The 19842-nt window shown below is 42.2% G+C and overlaps 1 protein-coding gene across 5 annotated transcripts in view; it reads right to left on the reverse strand.

The window, feature by feature from the left end:
• Positions 1-4376: 4376 nt before the first annotated feature.
• ELMO1 (engulfment and cell motility 1) overlaps positions 4377-19842 on the reverse strand; it is a 594484-nt gene continuing 579018 nt past the window's right edge. For all 5 annotated transcript variants that reach the window (XM_047849551.1, XM_047849554.1, XM_047849553.1 and 2 more), the window contains 2 exons: positions 11596-11673; positions 4377-5769 (listed from right to left, as the gene is read on the reverse strand). In XM_047849551.1, coding sequence (XP_047705507.1) covers positions 5569-5769; positions 11596-11673 — 279 coding nt within the window. In that variant the 3' untranslated portion in view covers positions 4377-5568. The remainder of the gene's footprint in view (positions 5770-11595; positions 11674-19842) is intronic.

Here is a 19842-nt window from a genome sequence, read left to right on the forward strand (position 1 = left end):
CTTGTCTCCCACTGTTCTCTCTCCCATGCTCATCTCTGTTCCACCCATAACACGTTTCCTCTTTCTAGGGCCTCGCACTCTTACCTCTTCCGGGAATGCCCTTTATCAATTATTTCAGAAAGTATTGATGGAGTCCAGTTAGATGCCTGGCACTGTGCTAAGGTAGTGGACAAGAGTGGTGAGAACAATCAGCCTGGTTCCTCCTTCACTGAACTCCTGGCTAGTGGGGAAGGCAGTGAAAGCCTCAAACAGTTGTGACAGGGTAAGGAGAGGTGTCTGTGGGAGCACAGAGGAGTCCCCAGCCCTGACTTTGGGACCTAGGGAATAATTCCCAGGGAAAGCGATGAGCAAAGTGAGGTTCAAAGGACAAGTAGGGAGTGAGCTTGGCCTTCTTTCCCTTATCACCTGGTGGTTTCCTGCCCCCCCCCCCCAAGTATGCCAGACCTCACTTCCTCTGGGCGGGGGCAGTCAGTTCCTGTTTCAAGTGCTTGCTCAGTATATTGTACATTATGGTCTTCTTAGCCAGGGATTGTATTCATTTGCCTCTCTTTCCCGTTTCAGGCTATGAGCTTTTTGAAGGCAGAGTCTACTTCTCATTTATTTTTATATCCCTTTGCAGCGTGCTTGGTGCATAGAGAGTGCCCAAAGGAAGTCTTGTGGAATTTGATTCCTGGACCCTGCTCCTCCTGCCCAGCACCTCTTCTGGCCATGGCTTCACTCCATGCTTTCCAAACCTCTTTCTTTGTCCAACCCTTCCTCAGTTGCTCTACTACCAGGATCCTCTTCCGATTCTTCTATCACTTTGTCCCTAAACCCCCTCCAGCACCCAGATGGTCCCTTCTCTGGCACCTGTTTGCTTCCATCTTTCAAGGGGCTGTAGGGGCAACCCGTTTCTTCTGCAAAACAGAAAGACAGACAAATAGCACCTGCTAAGAGATGTCTATTGAAGGGATAAGTGCTTTTGATAGCACGTCTCCTCCAAAATTTGGTGCCAGGGAAAGGTTGTTTTCTTGTGATGGAATAAAACTTTTCCTTTTAGTAAGAACATGAGAGCTATACATCCCAGTTGGCTTCCTTATTTACACCAGCTTCCAGGAGGAAATTCAGATTTAGCGTTCAAGTTGGCAACTCTCTTTACATGATGTTTCTGGTAGAATTATTTCCTTCCTTCATCTGGCTGTGTTCTAATTATTTTTGTGAATTAAAAAAACCTACTTAACTTGAAGTGTTCATTTTACATTTCGATGTCAGAAAACATGTAATTACATTAAGAGAAAAATTTAGAGTAGAACTGTATTTTCATATGGGATTATACCATACCTCCTTTCCCCCAAATTTATTTTAAATTGTGGTTTTACGGCAAGTTACAGAAATCCTTATTTCAAGAAGTATGTTACAATTTTCCATTTTTCCTTCCTTTCTCTCCTTCGCTCTTTTATCTTTCTCAGAAAGCAGGCTGCATTGGTGGAAACACGTCATTTTGTTTGAGCTATACTAGAGATGGTTTGCTCACACCAAAGGAAAGAAAGGGGTGGGAGGGAAGGGGAGGCCATACCTGGGGAGGGAGAGGGACTTACTTCTTTAGCACTGATGGTTCTAGCCGCCCCATCCACAGTATTCTCAAGTAATGAGATTTCCATTTTATTAATGAGGTAAGCAGCCTCACAGTGGTTAAATGACTGTCTCAAGATTTTCTTTCTTTGTTTGGAGAAGTCCAACAAACTCAGTTTATGATCTCATCTTCTTATCATTTCCTAAAATCTCCTGTTCCTCCTCTCTTCCTGATTTTAAAGCCAAACAGCTCTATTATCTGCTTATTCATTCCAGAAGCCCATGAGTCCTTTGCATTCTTTTCTCTCCATGACTTCAGAGACAGCTATCCTGCCTCTTCAATACCTTTGCTCTCCTCTTTGCCATCGCCTGTACTGGAGTCTGGGCACAGTGGTTCTGGCTTGAGACTATTTCCATTCACTTTTTGCTAACATCTCTGCTTTCAATTTCTCCTGCTCCTGTCTTTCCCCTACTTGGGTGTTTTGTCATTGCGATATTTCCGAATGGTATATCTGACAACATCCCTCCTCTGACTGCGCTCTCTTGCCCTCAAGTAAAAGTCCCCTGCAAGCTATGTCATGATTTTCATGATTTGTGTCTCACTCCTCTGCAGTAGTCTCTCCCATATGCATCCTACATACCAGTCATACCTAGTGACTTATGGCTTGTGAACGGTCACGGGTTTTCACGCTTCCATGCCCTGTACACTTTGCTCTGCCTGGAGTGTTTGTCTCTTGCATGGGGAACATCTGCTCTCTTTTGAGACCAGACTCAAATATCTATTCTTTTCTTGCTTTACTTAATCCCATTATCAAAAGTGTTGAGCACAAGCTCCTTTCTAGTTCTCTACTTTGTACATATTTATATAGTACTATTTGTCACACTGTGCTGCAATTATTTGTTTTGTATTTGACTAGCTTGATTATACATTTCTGATCTTACAGATTTCGTTCTTATTTTTGCAAACTCTAGATTTACATATCTTATTCTTGTTATATTCCTAGTGCTTAGCTCTAAGCACTTTTTTTTATTAGGGTATGGATATTTCATTTCCTTCAAGCTAAAGGTTTGTATTAATTGTAAAATATCGCATAACTATAACAAAATGGATGAAAGGAATGTATGTCATTGGAATACCTGCTGAGTTCATTGTAAGAGCAGGTGGTAGGACATGCTTTATTTGAGAATTGGAAGATGGCTTAGGATGGATTTGCAAATAGACTCAAGAAACATTAGTCTGGTACTTTTCCTTTGCAATGACTGTTAGGTTTTTCTACCCTTATAAGTAGTTGAGTCTGAGGGGGCCAATTAATTATCCTTCCTGCTTTAGGTTCTAAATAAAAAATTAGACAGGAATTAAAATATCAGCAATGACCAGTTTTATTGCAGGTAAAGCTGAACTGGGGAATGCGGTGTAGACCTGATGATAAAATTGGGCTTCCTACTTTACCCCTCCCTGGCTTTGGCCAATTCATCCATCCAGGCTTGGAAACCTGGGGCCGCAGGGGCTGAGCTGGAGGGGAAGGCTTGCTGTGTGGGAAGCGTTGTCAGTCAAGACACACAAGATGAGCTGTCCAAATATTGACAGCAACCCTGCTTCATATTGTTGCAAAATGAAAAAAATGATGTCATACTCTGGATCTCATCCATCCGCAGAGGAAGAAGGTCTAAGGAGAGTTAGGAGAATGCTCTCTTCATAGTCGAGAAAGGGTTAGTTTCTATTTAATGTACCAAAGCAAGAGTGCCAAAAAAGACAGGGGCTGGTTCTTCCCAGCAAGCGTTCTAGGACAGATCAGTCTCTTAAACCTGGAGTCAGGACCTCAGATACCTTGATCCAAAGAATTCCCCTTTCAAGGACAGATCTGGTAACTTCAAAGTAAAAATAGTATGACTCTGTCTACTTTCTTTTACCTAATATTTATCATTTTATCATGATGATGGCTGGATCAATAAGTGTGCCTGACAGGAAGGACAGGTGGGTTAACGTCATTAACGCTTAATGACAAAGGAAGCATCTACTTGACAGTCAGGTGTGAGTGTTCTGATGGGAAGCATAATCGCCTGTGAATTACTATGGATTCTAAAGGACTTTTTTTCCCCTGCAATTTATGGAGGGCTCTGGACCATGTCATCTCAACTCAAGTCAGTCTGTAATTGCACATCTTGATGATGGTAAAGAGCAGTGACCTGAAGGCATCTAACACTTCTGCGGCAAGCCCAGAGTGACTTGTGCTGCAACCATGCTTAATTTGCACGCTTGGACCTTTCTGACATCCCTTCCGGCCCTCGGAGTTTATGATCCAGATACACCTCCAGTGGAAACTGACCTCAGAAAAATCCTTTGCTGGGCTCTGACCCATATCTTATTAACTCATAGTTAGGCTTATTTAGTTTTGACTTAATTTATTTCCGGTCCATGGGTTTGCATTCTTTTTCATAGCTAAATGTGCTCCCTCAAAGTATGATGTGTTGAATTTGGCCAGTTCGATACATTATACAATGGTAAGGAAGAAAAAAATAAAAGAGGAAAAGTCCTGGTCAGGAGGCAACAGTGTAACATAAATAGCCATATTTTCACATAGTGGGTCTGATTTTCTATATCAGTTGAGATGATCTTCTTAGAAATAACATTCCTTATTGATGCTCAGAATCTATGGTGACATAGCAGTGGTTAAGTCCCCTCAGCCAGTGGGGGACGTGAATCACCTGATTCTGAGGGCTGGGGTGGGGCCAAAGATGCCACATTTCTGACAAGCTCACAAGTGAAGCTTATGACCGAGTAGCAAGCACCTAAGTTAACCAAATCAAAACACAGGCTCCCCAACTCATCACAATTAATTTTATTCCACAGCATGTGTAAGGGAATGTTATTCTCAGGAAGATGTTTAGGATTAAAATAATAATTAAAAAAAACCTTGAAAGTACACACATTTATGTATCTCTTCTTTTCATTAAATATATATCTGTTTGGCAAAAAAATGTTAGACTCTTTTGTACAAAAACAAAGCAAAAAAAAAAAAAACAACAACAACAACCCCAAACCCTTGCAAATTGTCAATACTTGTAATAATTACAGTGATGTAAACTTGGATGTCTGACAGCTTGACCATCCCGTGGAGCCTGTTTGCAGCAGAACCCCCAGCACAAGGTAACACCAAACCTTTAGACAGGGGCCGCCTGCCACAGAGGCATTAGGTTTAGTATATTAGAGATGGGGACGACAACTGATTTCACCATTTGTGCTTTCAGCGAAGGGGCCGGAAGGGTGTGAGGCATGAAGAAGGCAGGTGTGGGCTGGGGCAGAGAGAGGACACTCAAGACTAGCTGGCGAGGAAGGAAGGTAGGTCACAGTCACAGTGCAGATGTGAAGTGGGCATGGGACCTGGGACTGTGTCCGGGAGACCCGGTGCTGGCGAAAGCTAGGAGGAGGCTGCTGCTGCTGCTCTTGGGACCAGAGAGGAACAGCACGAGGCAAAGGCCTGGACGGAGGAGGGAAGGGATTTGGAAGCTGATTTCAATTCACACGGAACTGGTGGTGTGAGCGGACTCTAGAGAGAAAGGGAACGAGGAGGTGGTGTTTGGTCTTCTCGAGAAGCTAGGCTGTTTCTTCCAGACGCAAGCACTGGGGCACTCCCTTCCGTCTGGCGGGCAGATTTGGGGGCAGTCTGGAGCTGCCGGCTTGCACATTCAGGGGAGGGAGGATGTGCCTGATGGGGGATAGGACGGAAGGGTCCTTTGGATCTCTTATTGGCGGTGGGTTTTGCTCTGCTCCCACCAGTAGACTGTAGCATGGGAAGTGACCTAAAGCAATGGAGTCTAGAAACAGAATCAGGGCAGTGAGCAGGATGCCAGGTAGGGGCAGAAGAACGCTGGGGCTAGAGGCGAGGCCAAAGAAAGTGTTGACCCACAGCTTCTCTTGACCGCGAGAGGGTTCCAAGGCGTGGGTGTGTTTTCATTCTTCTCTCCCATTAGCTAGATTTTCCAGTTTTGGAGGGGGTGCTTCTGGGCCCGGCCACTTCAGTTACAGTCATAGACGAAGTCATAGTTGCTGGGCTCCTTGGGGATGGGTGGAGGTGCGTCGGGGATCTGAATGTTTTCCAGGTCGAGGAGGCGGAGCTTGATTTCCATGCTGAGCAGGGTGTCCAAGTCATTCCGGGTCAGCTCACTCATCATGTCTTTCCCCAGCAGCGCATTCAGCCCATCTGTCCAGATACAGTACTGGTGGAAAAGGAGGCGACAAGTGTAACTACTGATAACAATCACAAGTGTAGTAACAATGGTTAACACTGATTATTCAACATGTGCTAGGCTCTGGAGAAGGTGCTTTGCCTAGATCATCATTTCATAGAGTTGACACTTCTGTTATCATCTCTGTTTTGCAGTCAAGGGAACCAAGGCCCTGAGAGGCTGAGTAACTTGGTAGCAGGTAGTGGGATTCGAACCCAGGCAATCTGACTCTAGTGTCTGCATGCTTCCATGCAAATAATGCCTTCTTACATAATAGCAGGAGGATTTTGGATCTGCATGACTTTGCAACATGACGTCTCTAACATCCCACCAGTGAGTCTGATTTTAAGCTTTTGGTACAATATATTCCAACACTACTGCGCTCGGCATTACATTGAGCTTGCTTCTTTCCTGACTACAAGCATGGTTCCTAGTCTAGTGGCTAATCTCTGCCTCTCCTACGTTATTCCTAACACTCACTATGACAGTCTACACCTGCCCTGGAGCCAAAGGTAGTCCCACCTTTGCATTTCTCAGCAAAAGCGCTGCCCAATGTCTGGTGGACAAAATGGCTAAAATTATTGGGTGATTTTCATGGGAGGTGGGTTGGCTGTCTGTCTCTTCTTCCTGAGTCTTCAGTTTCCAGAGCTTTTCTCCTCCATATCTCTGAAGCCTGGTTCCTGGGGACGTGGCTTTTCTGGGAAGGCCCTCCAGAGCACCGAACTAAGAATTTTATTCTTCCTTTCTCATTAAAAGGAACCATGCTCTTTGTTTCTCCAGTTGACTGTGAACTCCTTGAGGGAAGAAACTGTCCCTTGTTTATCTGAGGACCTGCTTTGTTCTTGTCAGCTTCCCTCCCAGGGGCTGTAAGTTGGGGACATGGTATTAGAGCCATGATACCTGGTGGAAGGACTAGCTTCTGCTGCCAGAATCTGAGAAAACCGCCTGCATTCTGGATGCTGTGTTCTTCTCACCTTTTAGGATATTCTAGTCCTACAGAGGATCTCTGTGATACCAATTGCTCTGCTCCTACTGTCAGACTAGTCTTCCTTCTAGAACATGCTCTAGATTCCCCTTTGTCCTGCCCTCACTCAGTCAAGTGACAATTCCAGACCCTACTTAGCTTGTCCTTTGCAGTGTGGTTACCTGGGCTGTGGTGAGGAATATAACATATCTCAACATAAAAGGTACTACAAGACTGCAAGGACTTTACAAATCTTAAGTCACAGTGATATGGAAGTCTCACCATGGTGCCCACCGATGGCACCACTTTCTCAGCTGAGGAGAAGCACCATGGCTGTATTATGAGGTTGTATGTCTTAGTAGTGCAGCCCTGAACTGTAGAACTTTGCCTTGGCTATGTGATCTCTGCCAAAGCATTTAACCCATCTAAATATCAGTTGAGCGCTAGGAGATCTCTGGAAGTATTAATGTCCTCAGTAATACCTTAGATAGATTCTGAACTCATCTAAACATCCATTTCCACATAAATAGCTTTGATAAAAATAGATACTGAGGTCCTACCCTGGAGATCATGAACTTGCATATCTTGGGTAAGTAAATTTTATTCAGAAAAACTTCCAGTGAATTCTGATATACCTCCAGATACTGGTACCACTGAACTCCATGCTCTCTAAGGCTCCTTCCAGCTCGAACGCTGTAAATCCCTAAGTGCTGGGATTACTGCTTTTTGTACAGCCATGCCAGTCCTGGCTAGCTTCCTAGTACAGATTAATGTAACCCACAGGAATACTTCTGTGGCGCCTTTCTTTTGAGAAGCAGCAGGCACAGAAAATTTTATTAAAAAGTACATCAACCAATAAATAAAAACTCTGTAGTACAGAATCTGAGTTTGAAGTATCAAGATGAACTTACAATGTATTTTGTCTTTTAAAAAACACCATAGCTCTTAGCTTTGCCCATAAAAAGACCTAAAAATAATGATGAACCAAGCAATAGTAAGCATACCTAATGCCCAGATTCTGGTTGCTAAATACCATTTTCTACCAAAAAGGGACCAAGACTCCAAAGAGAGAAAGCAGAAAACATGCAAGAGGAGCCTGGAATATTTTGTCATAGCAAAATGACTGAAAAGTTGTCAAAGACATCTGGGGTCATGTCAATTGGACACAGAAGTCAACCAGAAGGTGCTCCGACTTTCTCTAGATAGGACAATTTGGACATTGATAATGATAATAACTGCAACCTATTAAAACACTGATATGTTTGCGGGGCGCCTGGGTGGCGCAGTTGGTTAAGCGTCCGACTTCAGCCAGGTCACGATCTCATGGTCCGTGAGGTCGAGCCCCGCGTCAGGCTCTGGGCTGATGGCTCAGAGCCTGGAGCCTGTTTCCGATTCTGTGTCTCCCTCTCTCTCTGCCCCTCCCGCGTTCATGCTCTGTCTCTCTCTGTCCCAAAAATAAACGTTGAAAAAAAAATTAAAAAAAAAAAACACAACACTGATATGTTTACATCCATTACTTTATAATGATGCTCAAACGCCAAAACACTTCATTGTTCTCATTTGGAAGATGAGGAATTATTTTGAAGACTAATAACGGGAATCAAGTATTTATCCTGTCTATTATATGTAAATTGTATTACCTCAAATATGGGTCCAGTTTCCCCACTAATAAATGAGAAGGGAATGATAGAATTGAGATATTAACCTTTTCCAATGTCTAATGGGTCCAAGGATCTAGGCAATAATCATCAATGGTTGCTAACATCTCTGAAAGATAGACAATCAAATACAACACCACTGTTGCTTAAAGTTGTGCCTGAATTAGATTAATCCTCTAACTATCACTGAACAGGAAACACAGGAGACAGATAAACATGAGAAGTAACAGTGCAGGTTGCAGTAGGCAGAATAAACTCTCCTTTTAAGGGCAAACATGTCCTAATCCCTGGAGCCTGTGAGGATGTTGGGGTAAACAGCAAAGGGGATTAAAATTGCTAATCAGCTGATCTTCAAGTAGAAAGGTTATCTGAGATTGTCCAGGTGGGCCTAATGTAATCACAAGGGTCCTTAAAACATAGAAGAGGGAAACAGAATAGGAGTGAGTGAGAGAGGGAGTTCTGACTACAGAGAAGGAGGAGGTTGGAATGAAGTGCTATGGAGACTCAAACTCCATGGACAAATGGAGGCTGTGGCTAAGGAATGCTGGTGGCCTCCCAAAGTGGAAAGGGCAAGGAAGCAGATTTTCCCCTAGACCCTCCATAAAGGAATTCAGGCCTGCCAATACTTTGATTTTAGCCCCCAAAGACGTGCATCTTCTGACCTCCAGAATTGTAAGGTAATACATTTATGTTGTTTTAAGCCACTAAATTTGTGGTAATCTTTTGCAACAGTGGCCACAGCAAACTAATACACATACTTATAATAAAGCAAAATCTAGACTCTCAGCAAGGTTATCAGACAGATGACTTGTTTTTTTCTTTTAAATTTTTTTTGACGTTTATTTATTTTTGAGACAGAGAGAGACAGAGCATGAATGGGGGAGGGCCAGAGAGAGGGAGACACAGAATCTGAAACAGTCTCCGGGCCCTGAGCTGTCAGCACAGGGGCCCGATGTGGGGCTCGAACTCACGGACCGCGAGATCGTGACCTGAGCCGAAGTCGGCGCTCAACCGACTGAGCCACCCAGGCGCCCCTGACTTGTTTTTTTTTCAATGAATAAATTGCAAAGGAAAAAAAAAAAAGCAAAAGCAGATGCTCATAAGACAGGGAGATAGAGAGAAAGAGAGGAACCTACAGATTCAAAGAAACTGAAGAAACAAGTTAATCAATTTCTATGCATGGACCTTATTTGGATTCTGATCGGAACAAAGTATAAAAGAAACACACACACACACTCACACACACACATACATACACGAGGCAAGTGGAGAAATCTGAAAACCGACTACAGATGGTAGTATCAAAATGTCTAAAAAAGTCAGGTGTAATAGTGGTATTGTAGTTAGGTTTCCAAATGGATGCTATTTTCAGAGATGCACACAGGAATATTTGCAAATAAACACTATAATTGGATTTACTTTGATAGGAATCTGGAGGGGGCAATTGGGTGTGGGTGGAGGTATAGGGGAGACCAGATTGGCCCCGAGTTGATTAACTGCTGACACTTGGTGACAGGCACTGGCAGGAAGCTGAGTTCAGGTCCTGCTCTCCACCTTCCTGGCTACACAGTGCAGGGGCCAGGGAGACGGGGTTTCTGGAGCAAGGGTCCTGTGGTTTAAATTCTAGCTCTGTTATGTACTACTTGTTTGACTCTGGACAACTTTCTTAACCTCTTTGTGACTCACTTCCCTCCTTTATCGAATGGGCATAATCACAGTTTGTTTCTTTCAGAGGTATGTGAAGATTAAGTGAGGGGAAGTACAGAGGATGCCTGGCACAGGGCAATCCACACTGGTTGTAAGTACTATCATTTTTACTAATGTTGAGGTATTCGATTTTGGGAGACCACTCTCCTTATGTGGTAAATGAAGATACCTGTAATAGAATGTTCTGTTTTATTGACCGAGGATGCAAATAAAATGAGGTAATACATATGAAAGAGATTTGAAGACAGCAAAAGTATTCACAAGTGTATGGCATTTTTCTCCTCACTATGTCAATAAAATGTGGCAGTTACAAATAAAATTTGGCAGTCCCAGAACATTTATCCTTATCTGGAATTAATGCAAAATGGAGAAAACAGCCTTGCAGAGATTTAAATAACATCCACATTTCTACATTTTAAAGCAGTTTTCTATACTACTATGTATAAGCTGTATATGTCTTAAATATGGTGGCCTGTGAATAACCACAATTTTGTTTAAAAAGAGAAATGGTAGGACACAGTATCTATTTTCAGAAAGATGAAGACAAAGTCATACCCTTTTGCAAACTAAATGTCAAGTAACACAGAATTACATTTAAGCACCATTCTAAATGCAGGATTTGCATCTAATCTTTCCTCTCTCTTTGGGATGTACAATTTTATGCAAAAGCTTTAAACCAGTGAAAACTAGATACTGAATAACTTCTAAATGAGCAGAGTCTCCTAGGGGAGATGGGAAACAAAAGTCAGGTTCCATTAAAATGTTCTCTTCCTTTCTAAAAGCTGTTTATGCAACCGCATGTAAAACAAAAATTTGAATGGTATCATCTAAAAATAAGAGTTTCAAACATAATATTGGGCTCTGGTTTACAAGAGAACAAGTTAAATCAACCATAGCTGCTATTTCACCTTACAAATACATTTTCCTAGATCTGTGCTAAATATTTTAAATATAGCTGATAGCGTGCTTCAAGAAGAGAAACAAATTATACATATAACAAGATGTCAAAAAGGAATAAAATCATCTCAAAAATAAAATTCCAACAGCAGAGACAGCCCAAAACTCTTAAAATAACTTAAAGAAACATGGTAGAAAACCTACTTCATCAAATGTTTTAAAGAAGAGAGACACGTTTATCTTGGGAAGATCCTGACTAAAAATTAAATACTCAGTGAAAACCAGCGCTTGACCAGGGCTGATTCTTCTTCAAGTCGACAATTATGTCCTTGCTGAGTATGAAGCATTTGTACATTCTTTTTCTTTACCATGAACTACTGGTCGAGCTAGTAAGAGGTTGAATTGGTTATAATGGGCAGTTTTTAAAGAAGTCTCCATTCTATTCCAAATCAACAAGATGTTCCTTTGTTCATGATTTTTCTTAGGCAGGCTTTTTTAAAAATGAAATTTATTTCCAATATTTCTCTCTTGCTTGCTCTTCTAGAGAAAATGTGACACTCTCTCACAAATTAACCCCACTGAGACCCTTACCTCGTGTTTGTCAGGAGCTATGAAGTTCAGCTGGCAGTTTGAGTCATACAAGATCGAGAAAGCAAGTTCAAGCACCTCCTGCAAGGGATGAGAGAAAGTACCACGTTAAGAATGGGTACATTCGTTCCACGGTTACAAATGGTTGCGGACTGAATGTGGAATAAGCCCACACAAGAGGGGCTTGTCAGTGAGGCTGATGGGGGGAAGGAGCATCCTTTTTTCCCAAGGTTCACAACACTTTCCTTCTATTCAGGGGAAGCCTGCATGAACCATCTCGTTTAATTCTCAAGATAATCCTTGCACAAGTGGGATCATTTCTCTTTTATGGCAGGGGCTTGGAGAAGTTAAATGACTGTCCAAAGCCATATAGCCCCAAAGCCATGCCACTCTTGTTTCTTCAGCATCTCCTTTCCAGGTCCAGGGAGGCCTTGAGAAATAGTAAACTCTTCCCTAACCAGCAGATTAAGGGCTGCTCTATCGTTGATTACCCCAAATACACAGATGTCCATGTGGGTCTGAGCTTCCTAAAACTTGAAAGCTACATGGGAGCCCATGAGGCTTGTGGGTGAACTCATTATCTTTAGGCCCTTTGTTCCTTAAGCTACTGTAGAGCAAAGGCCACACAAAACTTAAATTTTATCCAAAGAGACTGCAGAGTATAACGGAGAAGCAAGGGCCCAGTGTCAGAATGCCCGGGTTCCTTCATTGGTGAGTGCCTGTTGAGTGCAGGCTATGAGTCAGAACAAAGGGCCAAGGACTAAACACCACTGCCATTTCATTGTAGCTGTATGACCTTGGCTGAGACACTGTCATGTCTAATATGTATATATGTCTTAAGAATTTAATTCTATGTGCTGTACAGTATTGGGCACAATGATTATTCTACTAGTTTGAGCAGTCAGCAGGATACAATCTTTGCAAGATGACAGTCATGGCACATCTCAACACCCTACCAGCTCCTAATCTGGAGAAGGGCCAAGTGTATCCACATTGGTGCTCTACATTGTTATAACACACAGATATTGCATAATTTCTCAGGAGGGCATATCTTTCCACATCACTCTCTGCCTAACATCTATCAGAGGATTTGCCTTTGGCCACTCATGCACAGTGAGAATGCCCCAGAAAGAAGATGGACCTCATCTGTCTAGATGAGGTCAACGCCACCAGATTTCAGAATTTCAAATGGGTTAAAGAGTTCTTGCCAAGTGAATTCTGAAGGCTTAGCATTAGCTGGATGCCTCTCCTGACAAAGTCAACCATCCGGCTATTTGGGCTCTCGTGAGGTTTGTCTGTATCTGACTCATGAAGAAGGAACAGCTCTTGTTCTGAGCCCAGACCTACCAGTATCTCACACTCTTTCAGCCTCCTCACCCTGCCTGAAGTAGGGACAAGTGAAGGAAAGAATGCCAAGTCAAGAATGGGAGCTTTTGTATAACTACCCCATCCCCATTTTCCTTTCTTCTCTCTCAGGCCCCCATTCAGGTCTGCCCAGTGAAGGTCAATAATATTAAAATGAAACAAAAAAGAGCTCACCAAACGAAACAAAAATATTTTTTCCACTAAGTTTGGCATCTCCCTTGGGTCTTTTAGTTTGTCATGAGCCCTACTAGTGATATCATAAATTGGTGTTATCTTTTTAAAAAAAAAACATTTAGGCAATCCTTATCAAGAACTGGGGATCTCATTCCTGGGATTATTCCTAAAATTCTCATAACCAAGCAAAAACTGTATACATTATTACCTGTAAGAGCATAATATGAGAACCAAATAAATGTCCTCCCCACTTTGGGTAAACAAGAAACCACAAATGAGCAGAGAACTATATTTAGCCAGCCATTCAGTATAATAATTATGAAGAACTGATCTGATGTGACAAAAATCAAGAAAAATGAATGTTATTTACATGCTGATCACAATAATGAACAATGTCTACCTGTGAACAGAGACTGGAGGCAAATTATGTGAAATGAAAATCATGTTAAGATGCTGGGATTATTTTTTCTTTCAAAGAAGCTTAAAACTTTTTTTTTCAATAAAATATAAGCTCTGATCTCATATATTCATGAAAAAATTGTTCTTAGATTAGGAACATTGATATAAATGATTTTTTACAAATTTTAGTAACATTCAGGAAAACCCTCTGACTCATGCTTGAGCGATTGGATAGAAAGGGGAGGATAGGCTTTGCTTGTGAACGACCAGTCAGTATATGGCAGCCTGGCAGCCACCCTAGGTGAGCTTCAGAGGTTACTGGAAAAAGGTGAAATTCACAAACAGATTTCTGGGCGGATGCTGGACAACCGGTCCTCTGCTGAGGGCAGTCACGTGAATCATCCCCTTGCAAATGACAGCCAGTGTGAACACCACCAGGGCCCAGAAGCAGCTGCTTGACTAGGTGCTAAAGTCACTTGAGGCCAGAGTGTCAGTGTGGTTGTCCTTGTGACACCGTCTGTTCTGCAGAGGCACAGAGAAGGAAGAGAAAGGAGGGGGCCTGCAAACTTCAGGCTCTGCCCTCCTAAGGCATAAACCAGTGAGGACGTGAGTGAATGAACGGAGTTGTCATGACCTAGATTGCTGATAAACACAGGCAGGAAATGGGAAATTCGTGACGATGTCAATCCCCACTTTCATTTCACTAAAGCTGCCTAGGAGGGGTGGGAGGAATTAATTCTCTGAACCACATGACTGCATTAAAGGCTGCTATCGCCTGTAATGAGTTTTATTGACGTCTCTGGCTTGTTGTCATTGAGTCATTGGTGGAGGTCAGCTCTTCAGCACTTCAAGCACAGAGGCTACAGAGCTGGGAGCGATGCCACCTCTTGGACTAACACTCCAGAAGCTGCCACATGTCCAAACTGTCTGTGAGGGAAAGAGGTGCCAGGAGATGGTAGAGTGGTGGTCATGGGTCTGGGGAACGTCCCCCTCTTGGGTTTCATCACGCTCCATGGCACTCAGACATCTGATGCTCTGGGGCTTTGCTATTCACAACCTAAGGTCTTTTATGCCCTCTGGATTTAATTCAGTGAAAAACAATGTTCAAGAGCTCCTTATTTTCATCTTCTATTCCATTAATTCACATCTCTCAGCATGTGAAGGAAGTCCTGGGATGGGAGAATTCTGGGGATATGGGAGGCAGGAGAAACTGAAGATTCCCCCCCAACCCATGCCCTGGGGCCTCTGACCCCATCCTCAACTCCTGGGCCCTAAGACCAGTGATAAGACATGCTAGGTCAGGGGAGCTCAGAGAAATTCTGGCATGGATGGCACTTTGTTTTAAGGATTGCCATTTTCCAGGGGTCAAATGATGGACCGACTGAACACAAGAGTAGAGTTTGACACAACATATTTTCAGTATCCAGTGTTGGCTGCCATTCCTTTTATTGTTTTGGGATGACATGCCTTATTTGGCCATCTTTCCCAGCATTCACTTGAACTGTGTTGGTTCTCCACCATGTATCTAGGTCGTCTTGAGGGCAAAGCATTTTGATTAAAGACATAGGGTATAACTTGGCATGTGTGTGTGTGCTAAAATTGGCCATAGGCATAGCAGTAGATTTCATAGCTGTAACACACTGCTGCTCATCTATATCTCTATGAGTTTGAGTTTCTATTTTAGAAGGCAAAAATTACTCATTCATGTAGTACATAATAATAGAGGATACTGCCTTCTTCAGGCAGCTGTAACTTTCTGGCCCCAATCTATCTTAGCATTATCAGCCAATAGTTCTCCCACCCATTTTCTTCTCTCTGTCTCTATCAATCCTATACTGTAAATTCAATGTCTCTCAATCAGAGGATATTCTTTCATATATTGGAAAGCCCCTGTGCCTTTTCACATACTCTCCTCCTCCTAGAAAGTCTTCCTCTTGCTTCTACCCCTGAACAATTCCTTTTCAAAACTCAGCTCAGATACCATTTCCTCCGGGAGCCTTTTTCAAGTCTCCCAGACTCTCCCTGTATTTAAAGGTTCTGGGGCATAGACAATATTGGATTATAATTGCATGTTGGCACATAAATTTTATATCTACTAGACACCCAAGGCCAGGGGCCAGGTTGTGCTTATCTTTCAATTCCTAGCTCCTGGCACTGGCATGGTACAAGGAAGATACTCAATGTCATATGAGTATGAATGATGAATAAAGTAAATCTCAGTAAAGGGCTTTTGGGTTAATACCAGGGTTTTCAAGCTGATGTTAGAACATTAGCTTCTAGTATAATCTGCTTCTTATTTCAGGTTCATGAATCACATTGGAAAAATAAAAGCTGGATTCTAGGACATGGTGAGAGGGAAGCTTCTGCTATGTCAAGGATAGTCCTATCCATATCAATGATATCTGGTCAGATCTTCCTTCTGGGGACTATGTTCACTACTTATGCTCAAAGCTCATCTTGACTGGCATCCAATGCTGACTGAGTGAATGACTCTAGGAACAAGTGCCTGTGCCTTCAGGGAAAGGTTTGGTTCCTTTCCCTTTCCTATTCCCAGGACCTTAGACAGTGCCTGACATCTCAGATGTTGAATGAGTGAGAAGTCCTGTCAGTTACCAATATATTGCTATTAATGAAGTGTCTCCCTTATGGACCCTAATTCTCAGTTTGTCTTGCTCAGTGATTAAACTAACCAAAAGACCCATGGCATGAAATGTCAGAACCTACCCTCTAGTTGGAAAAACTGTCTGAAGAGCCAGCAACACACCTTAGTTATTTCCTCTACCTTGTACTGACAGATCTCTTGTGGACACATTTTGGTCAGGTCTCCTTTTAAGCTGCAGGTCTCCCCTTTTCTACCAGAAGTCCCAGAGGTAGGGAGCAACAGCCCTGTGGAGTACTAGGAGAAGGGGTGTGGGTGTGTGGGATTGAGGAAGGCAATTCTCAGAACCCACAGCTTCCTCTTTGCCTTTTGATGTTTTGCCTGATGAACTGGGTGTATGAACACTATAGATGTTGCAAGACAAACAATTTTCATGTGTATGCAATGAAAGAGCCAGGCTGGCAGACATACTGCCTGTCTCAGCCCTCAAAGTAGCCTGGAAGAGCTGGTGGTGACCAGAACATCTAGACCAGTGAATACCAGGAAATAGCCTCTACTGGCTATTTATCTATGTGTTTATAGCACTGGGCCCCATTTATCCATCCATCCATCCATCCATCCATCCATCCATCCATCCATCCATTCAATTTTCCATGAGTTCCATGACAAAAAAACCAAAAACCAAAACCCAAAATAGATTGGAAAACGCCATTTACTCAGTTTGTTTTGTTGATCTCCTCTAAGGGGAGAGGAGTCTGACACAGGAAGGCCACATCACCCACACATATCATATGCTCAAATGAGACCATCATCCCCACACCTGTTTTGATATTGGTAACTTGTGTCTTTTCTCATTTTTTCTTGGTTAGTCAGGCTGGAAGTTTATAAATTTTATTAATCTCTTCTAAAAACCAAGTTTTGCCTTTGTTGATTTTCTCTACTGTTTTCAGTTTCATTGATTTCTACTCTAATATTAATTATTTCTTTTCTTCTGTTTGCTTTAGGCTTATATTGCTTTTCTCCAGTTTCCTAAGGTAGAAAATTTATTGATTTTAAATCTTACTTCTTTTCTAATATATATGCATTTAATGTTATAATTTTCCCTCTAAGCACTGCTTTTGCCCCATCCCACACATTTTGATAAGTTATATTTTATTTCTATTTAGTTTATTTTGTAATTTCCCTTGAGATTTCTTTGAACTATGGGTTATTTAGAAGTGTGTTCTTAAACTTCCAAATATTTGGGGAGATTTTCCAGTTATCTTTCTGTTACTGATTTCTAGCTTAATTCCACTCTGGTCTGAGAACATACTTTGTATGATTGTTATTATTTTAAATTTGTTAGGATATATTTTATGGCCCAGAATCTGGTCTATCTTGGTGAAATGTCTCTTGTGAGCTAGAGAAGAATGTGTAGTCTGCTGTTGTCAGATGGATTTTCTACTAATGTTAATTAGATGAAGTTGACTGATGGTGCTCTTCTGGTCATCAATATCTTTACTGATTTTCTGTCTGCTTCATCTATCAGTTACTGTCAGAGGGGTGTTGAAATCCCCATATAATCATGGATTTGTGAATTTCTCCTTTCAGTTCCTTGTCTTTGGTTTTCTGAAGTTGGCATATTCCATGCCCAAGTGGTTTTTGTTTTTCTTTTTGAGTAGTTATCCTGCTTAGTGTCCTCTAAACTTCCTGGATTTGTGATTTTATGTCTGTCATTAATTTTGGATTCCATTAGCCATTCTTTCAATATTTCTTTTGCTCCATTCTTTTTCTTCTGGTATTCTAATTACACATATGTTATACCTTTTGCAATTGTCCCTCAGTTCTTTGGGGTTCTAATGTTTTCATTTTTTTCCTCTTTAAGTTTCAGGTTAGAAGTTTCTGTTGACTCATCTTTAAGCCACTAATAGTTTCCCTGGTCATGTCAAGTCTATTCATAAACCTATTAGAAGCATTCTTCACTTCTGTTACAGTGTTTTTACTGATAGTCTTTCCTTTTGATTCATTTCTAGAGTTTCCATCTCTTTGCTTAAATTACCCATCAGTTTTTTCAGATTGTCTACTTTTTCCATTAGAGCCTATGACACTTATAACCTAGTCATTTTAATTTTTTTAATGTTTATTTAATTTTGAGAGAGGGAGACACAGAGCATGTGTGGGGGAGGCGCAGAGAGAGAGAGAGAGACAGAGAGAGAGACAGAGAGAGAGGGAGACACACTCTGAAATAGGCTCCAGGCTCTGAGCTGTCAGCCTGACAGGGAGCTCAAACTCATGAACCATGAGATCATGACCTGAGCTGAAGTTAGACGCTTACCCAACTAAGCCACCCAGGCTCCCCCAACCTAGTTATTTTAAAATTCTGTCTGATAATTCCAGCATCTGTGTTATAATGGAGTCTGGTTCTGAGGATGATTGCTTTGTTTCTTCGGGCTGTTTTTTTTTTTTTTTTTTTTGTGGCATTCCTATAATTTTTTGGTTGAGATCTAGACATGTTGTGTCAGGTAATAGGAAGTAAGATACATAGACCTTTAGAGTGATGATTTATGTTGATCTGGCAAGGAATTGGGATATGTTTAACATTTGCTATAGCTATAAGTGCCAGAGGCTTCAAATTCCTGTAGTGTCCCTGTTTTTGTCTCCTCTACTGACTTGGGGTTCCCTAAGTACTCCTCCTCAGAGAGAGTTTATGCCTTGAAGACCTTTCAGCCCTGATCCAACATTATTATCTTGGAGTCTTATTAGTGTGGTGGTAGGACAAGGGTGAGGGACAGTTTTCTATAATTTCCCACTTAAGTCCTCATCTTTTAGGGGCTCTATATCTTGTGGCTGTCTCCTTCTCAAGTTGCATAGCCTTCCCTTTCCCCTCATACCCCTCCCCTTTTTCTTGGCTGCAGAGTTTCCTATCAATTTCCTTGAGGCTCTGACTGCTGTTGACTGTTTCTCCCCTACGCCCAACTCCACAGTTGAGGCAGAAAGGCTAAAATGGGGTAAAATGGGAGAAACTGTCTTCACCTAGATAGGAAAAAGGGCTTTGTTATGAAGAAGGCTCTGGCATATTTTACGATTACTCTTCCCTTTCCCCCACCAGAGACATGAGGAGTGGTCCTTCTCAGTTCTTCCCTGCAAGAATCTCTAGGATTCCTGGAGGTAAAGCTCATGAAAGTATGACCCCCAGAAGACTGAAACCCCAAGTTCCTCCCTCTCACACTAGCCCTCACTCAGCTTAAAGCAATTAATCAGAATTGTCACTTAACTGATCCTACAATTTATAGCACTGGTGCATTTTGCTCCCGGTGAGCACATCTGGCTGTGATTCTTTGGATATACCGGACTCTCCAGATTCCGGGGGTGGGGGGTGGTTTGCCCTGCAACCTCAGTTCTCTGGTAGGTCCAAGAAAATTGTGGATTTTCACTTTATTCGATTTCTTTTTACTATAAGGATAGGGGTGAAAATTCCCAAGCACTTTATATGTTGGGACTGAAACCAATCTCTCCACACATATTTTACAGAATTCTCTCTATCCCTACTCAGAGTCCATGAGTCCTGGCACTCTGTTTTGCCAGCAACTACACCTCTTCTGGTCTTCTCTAGGTTATAAACTCTTGTTGCTGTCAATTTCCCCTCATTGTTTCCTGCTCAGCGGCAAGTGTTATATAACCATGGGACCGAGTGGAGCCAGTGCTCCCTGAGACTGTGTTCTGCATCTCAGTGG

The sequence above is a fragment of the Prionailurus viverrinus genome, chromosome A2 (genome assembly GCF_022837055.1).
Source record: "Prionailurus viverrinus isolate Anna chromosome A2, UM_Priviv_1.0, whole genome shotgun sequence".
NCBI lineage: Eukaryota > Metazoa > Chordata > Mammalia > Carnivora > Felidae > Prionailurus > Prionailurus viverrinus.